This window comes from Mobula birostris, chromosome 1, assembly GCF_030028105.1.
Source record: "Mobula birostris isolate sMobBir1 chromosome 1, sMobBir1.hap1, whole genome shotgun sequence".
NCBI lineage: Eukaryota > Metazoa > Chordata > Chondrichthyes > Myliobatiformes > Myliobatidae > Mobula > Mobula birostris.
Genome location: NC_092370.1, coordinates 72682396 through 72694566, shown reverse-complemented (window position 1 = coordinate 72694566; position 12171 = coordinate 72682396). Strand labels below are relative to the sequence as shown.

General features: G+C 45.2%; 1 protein-coding gene across 1 annotated transcript in view; it reads left to right on the top strand.

Moving 5' to 3' along the window:
• sspo (SCO-spondin) overlaps positions 1 to 12171 on the top strand; it is a 311321-nt gene that overhangs the window by 171576 nt on the left and 127574 nt on the right. Inside the window, 5 exon segments of the mRNA XM_072245202.1 lie at positions 249 to 469; positions 6597 to 6743; positions 6833 to 6982; positions 8076 to 8242; positions 10936 to 11090. Of these exon segments, the coding sequence (XP_072101303.1) occupies positions 249 to 469; positions 6597 to 6743; positions 6833 to 6982; positions 8076 to 8242; positions 10936 to 11090 (840 nt within the window).

The window sequence follows — 12171 nt, the reverse complement described above, 5'->3', positions numbered from 1 at the left end:
ACTTCCCCTTCCCTGGAACCACCATCCTTTCCAGTTGGAGCACTACCACAATGCCAGGACTGCTCACTTCCAAACAAGTCACACTGAACTTTCCCTAGTACTTGATCTTTAAGCAACACGAGCCCTTTCTCTGGAACCACTAACTTCACCCTCAGGACTACCTGTCCCTCCACTGGAAACCCTGGGTCCAACCCTCTGAACTCCATCGCTATGTTGGCTCTTCTTGCTCAATCTAATTTCTTCTGCAGTACATGTGTGGATGGGCAACTGGATTGTTCCCCACACCCAAGCTGTCGTCTGGATGGAGGTTGGAGTCCATGGGGTCCCTGGATGCTGTGTTCGGAGACCTGTGGAGGGGGTACTCAGCACCGTGTGCGAGAGTGCAACAGCCCAAGACCCCAGAATGGTGGCACCCTGTGCTCAGGAGGTGCCAGCCAGAGCAGGGAGTGTAACACTGAGCCCTGTGCAGGTAAGACTTCGGAGTGCGCCGCAACATGCAACGTGAAGCTTCGTCTTAACATGCAATGTTGGGGTCCACCACAAACAGCATGGAACTCCATCGCAGCTTGCAGTGTAATGCTGCACCGCAGCCTGCAGTGTGAAGCTCCACCGCAGCACGCAGTGTAACGCTCCACCGCAGCACGCAGTGTAATGCTCCACAGCAGCACGCAGTGTGAAGCTCCACCGCGCAGCCTGCAGTGTAGCGCTGCACCACAGCACGCAGTGTAGCGCTGCACCACAGCACGCAGTGTAACGCTCCACCGCAGCACACAGTGTGAAGCTCCACCGCAGCCTGCAGTGTGGGATTTCCACCACAACATGTGACACGGAAACTCCATCACAACACAGAAAACTGGATTTCCACCATATCATCCCACATACAAGCTCCACCACAACATAAACAAAGCCTCTATCACAGCACTCGACATGGGAGATACTGTACACCACAAAACATCAAACAGGAGTTCCTCTACAACAGTCCAGACAGAGGGCCTGTCATTCCATGTTAATTCTGAGCTTTAGATTTTCTGTCACATTTTTTTTCTGAACTTAAATCACTTGTTTCAACATTAAGAAGATTTAATTCTTCAATGAAGGGCTGAGAGTGTAAATGGGAAAGATCTATTAACAAACATTCCTGTTAAACATTCCCCTCTTCCTTTAAATCTGTGTCTTGTACAACATCAGAGAGCACAGAAGCAGTCCTTTTGGCCTACCAAGTCTCTGCTAGCCTTGCACCTCTCTACACTAATCCCATTTACCCACGTTGATTTCTGCTTTGTCCTGCCATGTCTGTACTGTTCATTCATTGCCTGGTCCACAACCAATCACCACCTCACCCCGCAGCTGATCACTCTTGCTTATTCCTTGTTTTAATTGCTGCTTCGCTCTGTCCATCCCCTGCTCCTGCTGTCTTCCTATCAACTCCACCTGAGCCACACCCTGACCTTTAGGTTCTTCAGTTAAATAAACAGTTAAAGGGTGACTAGGGAGAGACTAGGTCCATCATGATCAACAATGTGTGGAGCCGTCAGAAGTGGCTGAGATTTTTAAGGCCTATTTTTCCTCAATGTTTACTAAGGAATATATTGTGGATGTCAAAGAAATGGGGGTAATATTACAATGAAGGAGGCATTTGCAGCCTTGTATCACATTAAGGAAGGCAAATTCACAGGGCCTGACCAAATGTACCCCCAGACCTTATGAGAGGCCTTTGACAAAGTCCTGCATGGGAGGCTGGTGAAGAGTGTTCAGTTGCTTGGCATTCAAGATGAGGTTGTCAATTGGGTTCAACGTTGGCTTAGCGGGAGATGCCAGAGAGTGGGAGTGGATGGTTACCTCTCTGACTGGAGGTCTGAGATTAGTGGTGTGCCACAGGCATTGGTGCTGGGTCCATTGTTGTTTGTCATCTATATCAATGATCTGAAAGATAATATGTTAAACAGGATCAGCAAGTTTGTGGATGACACCAGGATTGGAGGCGTAGTGGACATCAAGGAAGTCTACAAAGTTTGCAGTGGGATCTGGACCTGCCAGAAAAATGGGCTGAAAAATGGCAGATGGAATTTAATGCAGACAAGTTTGAGCTGTTGCACTTTGGGAAGACAAATCAGGGTAGGACATACACAGTGATCAGTAGGGTTTGAAAATCAATAATTCCTAGAAAGCAGCATTAAAAGAAAGATATGGTTATTATTGTCCTTCATAAATCAGAGTATTGAGTACAGAAGTTGGGATGTCATGTTGAAGTTGTATAAGACATTGGTGAGGCCAAATTTAGACTATTTTGTGCAATTCTGGTTACCTACAGTACCTGCAGGAAAGATAGCAATAAGGTTGAAAGAGTACCAAGAAAATTTACAAGGATGTTGCTGGGATTTGAAGATGTGGGGACCTGTGGTCATTCCCCTCAATATATACTGCTGGGAGGGGACAACCCACCAGGGGAAAGCTGCAGTGACCAGGTCTCTGGCACTGAACCTGTCTTATAGCCCAGAAGTGAAGCGGGGAGGAGTGCAGGTGATACGGCATTCAGTAGAGGAGCAGACAGGTGATTCTGTGGACGTGAATGAGACACCTGGTGGTACGTTGCCTCCCAGGCGGCAGGGTCAGGGACATCTCTGATCAGGTCCACAGCATTCCAAAGGGGAGGGTGAGCAGCTAGAAGTTGTGGTACATATTGATACTAACAACATGGGTAGGAAAAGGGATGAGGTGCTGAAGAGAGAATACAGGTAGAAAGCTGTAAAGTAGGATCTCAGGGTGGTAGTCTCTGGATTGCTACCTGTGCCACATACCAGTGAGAGTAAGAATAGGATGATTTGGTAGATTAATGCGTTACTGAGGAATTTGTGCAGGGGGTGGGGTTTCAGATTCCTGGATCATTGGGATCTCTTCTGGGGAATGTATAACTTGTACAAAGAGAATGGGTTAAACCTGAACTTGAGCGGGTCCAATATCATTGCAGGCAGGTTTGCTGGAACTGTTGGGGATGATTTAAACTAATTTGGCGGAGGGATGGGAACTAAATTGATAGGGTAGAGAATAAGGCAGTTGGTATACAAATACATGCAGTATGTAGTGAGACTGTGAGTAAGGACGGGCAGTTGATAAGGAAAATTTCAGTCAGTAGGATGAGTTATGAAGTATGTATTTAAACTAAATAGTATGGGGTGGGTTCAACAGTGTGGAAAAGCTGGATAAAGTAAAAGAGAAGGAGAGTGCAGGAGAAGTTATGAAAGGATTAGAAATTCACTTCTGATACCATGGATGCAAAATTGAAAACGGTGATGGAAATATGACTAGAAGTATTATAATTGACTGTATGCAGTATAGCAAATAAGGTAGATTGTGAATCTTTGAAGAAGCACTAGATTCTGGAATGGTTCTGGAGGAATGGAAAGTTGCAAATATCACTCCACTCTTTAAGAAAGGAGGTAGGCAAAAGACAGGAAATTATAGGCCAATAACAGGCTGGATAGACAAAGGAGAGTCAATGGATGTTGCTGACTTAGATTTTCAGAACCCCTTTGACAAGGTGCTGCAGATGAGGCTGCTAAACAAGATTTAGATCCCGTGGTTTTACAGGGAAGATGCTAGCATGGATAGAAGACTGTCTAACTGGCAGGAGGCAATGACGGGAAATAAAGTGGGGCCTCTTCTGGTTGGTTGTGGTGACTGGTGGTGTTCTGCAGGGGTCAGTGTTGGGATTGCTTTGTTTCATGTGATACGTCAGTGATTTGGATAACAATTGATGGCTTTGTGGCTGAGTTTGCGGATAATACAAAGACAGGTGGAAGGACAGATAATGTTGAGGAAACGGGTGGTCTGCAGAGGACTTAGAAAGATTGGATGAATGGGTGAAGAAGTGGCAAATGGAATACAGTGTCAGGAAGTACTAAAGTTGTAGGCTATTTTCTAAATAGGGAAGAAGTTCAAAAATCCAAAGCACAAAGGGATTTGAGAGTCCTTGTGCAGTATTCCCTAAAGATTAACATGAGGGTTGAGTCGGTGGTAAGAAAGGCAAATGTTATCTTATCATTCATTTTGAGGGGACTAGAATATAAAAGCAAAGATGTAATGCTGAGGCTTTATAAGATATTGGTCAGACTGCAATTTGAGTATTGAGAGCAGTTTTGGGCTGCTTATTTAAGAAAGGATGTGCTGGCATTGTAGAGGGTCAGGAGGAAGTTCATGAGAACTGTTGTGGGAATGAAAATGTTAATGTATGAAAGAGCATTTGATGGCTCTGGGCCTGTACTCGCTGGAGTTTAGATCAGCGGTTCCCAACCACCGGGCTGCGGACCGGAACCGGGCCGCAGAGCATATGCTACCGGGCCGTGAGGAAACGATATGAGTCAGCTGCGCCTTTCCTCATTCCCTGTCACACACTGTTGAACTTGAACATAGGGTTGCCAACAGTCCTGTATTTGCCGGGACATCCCGTATATTGACTAAATTGGTTTGTCCCATACGGGACCGCCCTTGTCCCGTATTTCCCCCGCGAAGGTAGAGTGTTCCTATGAAACCTTTTGTGCCGAAATGGCGTGAAGCGAAGAAGCAATCACCATTAATTTATAGGGGAAAAATTTTTGAGCATCCTCAGACCCAAAAAATAACCTACCAGATCATACCAAATAACACATAAAACCTAAAATAACACTAACATATAGTACAAGCAGGAATGATATGATAAATACACAGCCTATATAAAGTAGAAGTAACGTATGTACAGTGTAGTCGGGAAGATTAAGCCAAAACCGATTTGTGGGGGAAAAAGTCGGCACGTACGCGCATGTGCACATCACATAGGCGTACGTTACTCATGCCTGCGCACACAGGTGCCTGCGCAAGGCTTCACGGTCATGGTAGTCTTTCCTGGAGTAAACACAAGTGTCCCGGGATTTGACTGCTACTTTCATCCCTTATTTGGGAGTGAGAAAGTTGGCAACCCTAACTGCAAAGGACATGTTGAGGTGAGTTTAACCCTACTTGAACACCACCCCCACCCCCAGGTCGGCCGGTCAGCAAGAATATTGTCAATATTAAACCGGTCCGCGGTGCAAAAAAGGTTGGGGACCCCTGGTTTAGATGAATGAGGAGGAGGGATCTCATTGAATCCTGTTAAATATTGAAAGGACTAGATAAAGTGGACATGGGGAGGATAGTTCCTGGTGGGAGAGTCTAGAACCAGAGGACACAGTCTCAGAATAGAAGGACGTCTCTTTAGAAGGAATTTCTTTAGCCAGAAGGTGGTGAATCCTTAGAATTCATTGCCACAGATTGCTGTGGAGGCCAAGTCATAAAATGGAGGTTGATACGTTCTTGCTTATTTAGGATGTCAAAATTTATGGGGAGAAGCCAGAAGAATGGGGTTGAGAGTGATAGAGAATCAGCCATGATGGAATAGTAGAGCAGACTCGATGGAGTGAATGGCCTAATTCTGCTTCTGTGTCTTATGGTTATTGGGAAAGTCTGAACATGTCAGCACTTTATTCCCTGGAGTGTAGGCGAATGAGGAGAGATTTGATGGAAGTATACAAAATTGTGTGGGATATAGATAGGGTGAATACAAGCAGGATTTTTACACTGTGTTTGGGTGAGACTAGAACTAGAGGACGTAGATTAAGGTTGAAAAGTGAAATATTTAAGGGGAGCTTCCACAGTTAGAGGGTGGTGCATGTTTGGAACGAGCTGCCGGCAGAAGCGGTGATTGAAGGTTTGATTGCCAACATCTAAGAGAAGTTTGGGTAAGTACATGGATGGGAGGGGCATGGAGGGATATAGCCAAGGTATGGGGTTGGAAATAGGCAGAATAAAAGTTTGGCATGGCCTAGATGGGCTGTAGGGCCTGTTTCTGTGCTTTAGTGGTCTATAACTCAGCATCAGGGTGGAATTGAACGAGAGGACATAAATTTACGCTGTGACAAGAGATTTAGTGGGGAACTGAGGGGACCTTCTTCACCCAGAGAATGGAGAGCTCCTGGAACACACTGCCAGAGAAAGTGGTGGAAGTAGAGTTATTTGCCGTATTAAATAAATATTTGGACAAGCACTTAAAGTGAAGTCTTCAGACCAAGTGCTGGAGGTTGGAGTAATATGGATGGGTGCCTATTGAGTCAGTGGGCTGCTTCCATGCAGTATGGCTCTATAGCAGGGTGGATGGAGAAGGGTGCCCACCTGTTGAAGAGTCTGAGACTAGGAAGCAGAGACCAAAAAAATCAATGCCAGTCTTCTCAGGGGGGAAGTTCGGAAACACTTTCTGATGCTGGAGATGGTGAATTGGAATATCCTTCCACAAGCGGCAACCGTGCCAGGTGATGGTGGCAGGTTCCTGCTAGCTAAGTATAGAGAGTGATACAGGGGAAAGGTGGGCTTGTGAAATCTGTCGCATTGAAGCTATAGTTCATTGAACTGCAGAATAAATGCACGGACTAAATCATTCCCTCCTCCTAGTTATTATTTCACTTATCCTTCTGTTGCCCTGATGTTTCACACCTTGATTCCAGCTGCTGATGCTGGTTCCCATTATCTTGATACTGACCAGTTTTCCAAGACTAGCCCTGATCCCAGTATCCCTATATACACCATCTTAGACTGGAGGCCATGGTCAGCGTGGAGCTCGTGTTCCAGTTCCTGTGGAGCAGGGTTGGAGACTCGGTACCGAAGCTGTGGCTCAGACCTCAGGGACATGTGCGTGGGCAGTGATCGGGAGTCACGTGACTGTAATGGCACCTGTGGGGGTGAGTTTCCGGTGATGCTTCCACCTTCATGTCACTTGTCAAATGTAAATTACATTGTCAATATGGCTGTTCCTTCCGTTCCATGGCAGATCAATTGGGGTGGAGCAAATGGTCGCCATGGTCACAGTGCAGCGTGTCATGTGGAGGTGGGGAGCAGATCCGGACTCGATTCTGTCATAATCCTCCCTGTGAGGGATTCCCAGTGCAGAGTAAAACGTGTCACACTCAGGTTTGTCTCGGTGAGTTAGTTCAACCCTGCGCTGTTCAATAAGATATAGACAGACTCTTTCACTCTGACCCTGACCCATTCTTGGTGTTTCCCACCTCAGACCTTCATCATTTTATCTAGTTCTCTTTCTCTTTCTATTTATCCATGCTTCCATGTCTTTACACTGCCCCTCCATCTCTACACCGTCTCTCTATCCCTCCCCGTCCCCCACGTCGTCTGTCCATTTCTCCCCCAACACCATCTCCCCATCATCCCACAATATTTCCCCAATCCTCCACACCGACCCTCATCCCCCGACATCACCTCCCCCATCTCTCCTATACTGTCTCCCTCACACACCATCCGTATCTGCCTCTGCCCCATCTCCACTTGTGCCACATGTCTCTGACTGCAGCCGTTTCAGAGCCAGCCCCTCTGGAGTCGCGCATTGCCCAGACCAGGGAAGGACAGTACATTTCCTCTCCTCTAAAGCATCAGCAAACCTAATGGGTTGGGCTTTAGCCAAATCAATGGTTTTGTGGTCGGTATTACCAATGACTGTTTATTCTAAACAATTGTAAATTCCACAGCTGGTGGGATGAAATTGGAATATGCCTCCCCGGATTGGATCCTGTAATCTAACCTCTGCACCACCACTGTTCCTATTGGTGGAACTGTGGAGATTAAATAGGCTGCACTTCCATCGGACATTGGAGGCCATTGTGACCACCAAGTCTATGCTGTTCCCCTAGAGTAATCGGTTTCCCCCCACTGAATTCCATTCTCCCCAGATTCCACAGATATCCTGTATGTGAGAAGTAATTTACAGCATCCAGTTGTCTGTGTGGAAGTTTGGGGTTCTGCCTGGTTCCAATAAAGTTCCAACCAGCACAACCTCTCTCCATTACTCTGTCTCTTGACTTCTAGCAACATCTTCTGCACTCTATCCAGCTTATCGGCACCTTTCCTACAGCAGGACCAATATTGAACATGGCATTTCAAACGTGTCCTCACCTGCATCTTCTACATCCTTATCTACATCTTCTACAACCGCAACATAACATCCCACCTCCTGTGCCGTGCAGGGTTTCCAGTTTCCTCAGTGCCCGTTCTTCTGTTTGTAGAGGTTGGCTGTCCATCAGATCGGTTGTACCGGGAGTGTGTGGGTGCCGAGGGTTGTCCCTACAGCTGTGCTCATCTCAGTGGCCTGGTGGATTGTTTCAGCGATGGCTGTGAAGAGGGATGCCACTGTCCTGTCAACATGTACCTGCACAATGGAACCTGTGTCAAGGTGAGATGTCAGAAGGCTCCGTGAAGGTGCAGGACAAGGGCTCAGTTTCCAGTCTTTGCTCATTCCCATACAGTGCAGGTGTTGATCTTTGACTGCAGGTTTGCTCTAGCTCCATCTATGACTGGTTCTTCAGATGATTACATTTACATTCCTGGGTGATATCTCGGAGGATCAGTCCTGGGCCCAACATATTGATGCAGCCACAAAGAAGGTGCCCCAAGGCTCTTCTTCGTTTAGAGTTTGAGGAGATATGGTATGTCACCAAAGACTCCTACAAGTTTCTAAAGATGTATGGTGGAGAGCGTTTTGCCTGGTTACGTCAGGGTCTGGTATGAAGCCTCCAATAGACAAGTCACAGGAGGCTGCTGGGGCTGTAGACACAGCCAGCTCCAAAACAGACGCAAGCCTTTCCTCCCTTGAGAAGGCAGCATCCATCATTAAGGCCCCTCGCTAGCCAGGATATTCCGTTTTTTCATTATTTTCATCAGGAAGGAGGTACAGGAGCCTCACAAAAGACACACACTCAATGATTCAGAAACAGTTTCTTCCCCTCCACCATCAGATGTCTAAACGGTCCATGAACATTGTCACATTAGTCCTTTTTTCCACTATTTATTTTTGTAAGTTAGAAAAAAATTATGTTTACATTGTATTGCTGCCGTAAAACAAGAAATTTCATGTCATATGTCAATGATAATAGTCCTGATTGTGATTCATTGTATTGAGTCTGTCTGTCTGTCAGTCTGTCTTAGACCCTGTGTTTGTGTGTCTTCTGTTGGTCAGTGTACAGTACCCATAAAAAGTATTCATCCTCCTTGGAAGTTCCCATGTTTTATTGAACAGTACAATCACAGTGAACTTAATTTGTTTTTTTTTTGACACTGATCAACAGAAAAAAACTCTTTTGTGTCAAAGTGGAAACAGATCTCTACAAAGTGAACTAAATTAATTACAAATATAAAACACAAAATAATTGTTTCTGTAAGTACTCACCCCTTTCAAGTCAGTATTGAGTAGATGCACCTCTGGCAGCAATTACACCCTTGAGTAGTCTGTGTGGATAGGTCCCTATCAGCTTTGCACATCTGGACACTGTAATTTTTCCTCATTCTTCTTTACAAAATTGCTCAATCTCTGTCAGATTGCATGGGGATCGTGAGTGAACAGCCCTTTGCAAGTCCAGCCACAAATTCTCAACTGGATTGAGGTCTGGACTCTGACTTGGCCAATCCAGGACATTAACTATGTTGTTTTTAAGCCATTCCTGTGAAGATTTAGCTTTATGCTAGGGGTCATTGTCTTGCTGGAAAACAAATCTTCTCCCAAGTCACCATTCTCTTGCAGACTGCGCTGAGTTTCCCTCCAGGATTTCCCTGTATTTTGCTGCATTTGTTTTACTTTCCACCTTTACAAGCCTTCCAGGGCCTGCTGCAGTGAAGCATCCCCACAGTATGATGCAGCCACCACCAAGGAAGAGATGGTGTGTTTTTGATTATGTGCCGTGTTTAGCTTACACCAAACATAACGTTTATTCTGATGGCCAAAAAGCTCAATTTTGGTTTTATCAGACCATAGAATCTTCTCCCAGCTGACTTCAGAGTCTCCTACATGCCTTCTGGCAAACTCTAGCTGAGAATTCATGTCAGTTTCTTTCAACAGTGGCTTTCTCTTTGCCACTCTCCCATAAAGCTGTGACTGGTGAAGCACCCGGGCAACAGTTGTATGTGCAGCCTCTCCCCTCTAAACCATTGAAGCTTGTAACTCCTCTAGAGTTGTTGTAGGACAGCCTGCTCTTGGCAGGGTTACAGCTATGCCATATTCTTTGCATTTCTTGATGACTGACTTAACTGTACTCCAAGGGATATTCAGTGACTCAGAAATTGTCTTGTTTCCATCTCCTGACTTGTGCTTTTCAATAACCATTTCGTCGAGTTGCTTGGAATTTTTTTTTGTCTTCATGGTGTAGTTTTTGCCAGGATACTGACTCACCAGTTGTTGGACCTTCCAAAGATGCAGGTGTGTTTTTCACTACAGTCAATTGAAACACCTCGACTGCACACAGTGATCTCCATTTAACTAATTATGTGAATTCTAAAACCAATTGATTGCATTGGTGATTATTTGGTGTGTCACATTAAGGGGGGGGGGTGAATACTTATGCAATCAATTATTTTGTGTTTTATATTTGTAATTAATTTAGATCACTTTGTAGGAATCTGTTTTCAATGTGACACAAAAGAGTCTTTCTGTTGATCAGTGTCAAAAAAGACCAAATTAAATCCACTGTGATTCAGTGTCGTAAAACAATAAAATATGAAAATTTCCAAAAGGAGAGAATACTTTTTATAGGCACAGTAAGTGTCGATCTGAGTGTGCACATGTTTGTTCATGTCAGTAAGTGTCGATCTGTGTGCACGTGTTTGTTCATGTCAGTAAGTGTCGATCTGTGTGCACGTGTTTGTTCATGTCAGTAAGTGTTGATCTGTGTGCACGTGTTTGTTCATGTCAGTAAGTGTTGATCCGAGTGTGCACATGTTTGTTCATGTCAGTCTGGATGCAGGGAGCACAAGGGCCCCACACCCTGCTCAGAACACGAAGGGGTTGATGTGACCTGTAGATTTCCACAGTCTGATCAATCTTTTTCCTCTTCGGACTCGAGATTGATTACCTTGAAATCTGTGTTTCCCACCCAGGAGTGCAGCTGTGTTATAACTGAGGACATTCTGCAGTTATTCCGGAATCATTCTCTGAATCCGTCGATCATTCCCACTTTCCTGACAGAGGATGGGGCCATTCTACAGGAGGAGGTCTCTCCGGGAGTCACTCTGCAGTACGAGTGCAGCAACTGGTGAGGAGATATTCATTTTGAGGCAATCGGTGCCTACAGATGATCAGCAGCTGGTATCACTCAATGTAGAGACAATGAGACAACTGATTGGAGAAAACTTCGCAAAGAACAAAGTCATTGCTGTATAAAACACAAGGACAGGAAAGGGTTGTTTTGTCCATTGGGTTTTCTCTGGCTGTGAAAGATTTCCTGTTAGTCCCACAGTCTTCTATGGCGCAACTTTCCCTCACTTAGATCCAAATCACGCGCTAGTCTCGACACCATCATTATAGTGTCGAGCTCCTCATCGATGTCAACGATGGACGAACAACAACAACACTGTCCGTACAAACCTGAAACTTCTTAGTGGATTTGTTCCCACTGTCATGAAGGTTCTGAAGGGTTGACCAAAAGGATTAATAACAGCAGGATAGTAGACATCATCAACATGGACTTTACAAGGCTTTTGACAAGGTCCCTTGTGTTAGGGTGGTCTGAAGGATGAGATCACTTGGGATCCAGGGAGAGCTAACCAATTGGATACAGAGTTGGCTTGGTGGAAAGGGACAAAGGGGTTAGTGTTCCTGTTAAGTTCAAATTGCTTTCTCATGGTCCTATAATTGTCCAGTACAGTGGGGTGTGGCAGTGAGGGATCAGTATGCAATAGGTGGTTATGTGAGAGCGTTGTACATATAGAACAGTGCAGCGCTTCTGAGACAATTTGATTCATGATGTTGTGCCAATTTATATTCAATGTTCTCCTCCTGTGAATCATCCATATCCCTCTGTTCATATGCCTGGAGTTGGATGTGGTAGGGGAGGTTCCTAATGAAAACTTTTCTCCAGTATTCACCAGTGAGAGGGACCTTGATGAATGTGAGGTCAGTGTGAAACAGGCTGATACACTGGAACATGTCAAAATTAAGAAAAAAACGTGCTCAAACTTTCGAAAATCATTAGGAGGTACTCAGGTTACTATGGGAAGCAACGGAAGGAACTACTGCACCTTTGGTGAGGATATTTAGTCATAGTCATACTTCATTGATCTCGGGGGAAATTGATTTTTGTTACAGTTGCACCATAAATAATAAATCTAATAAAA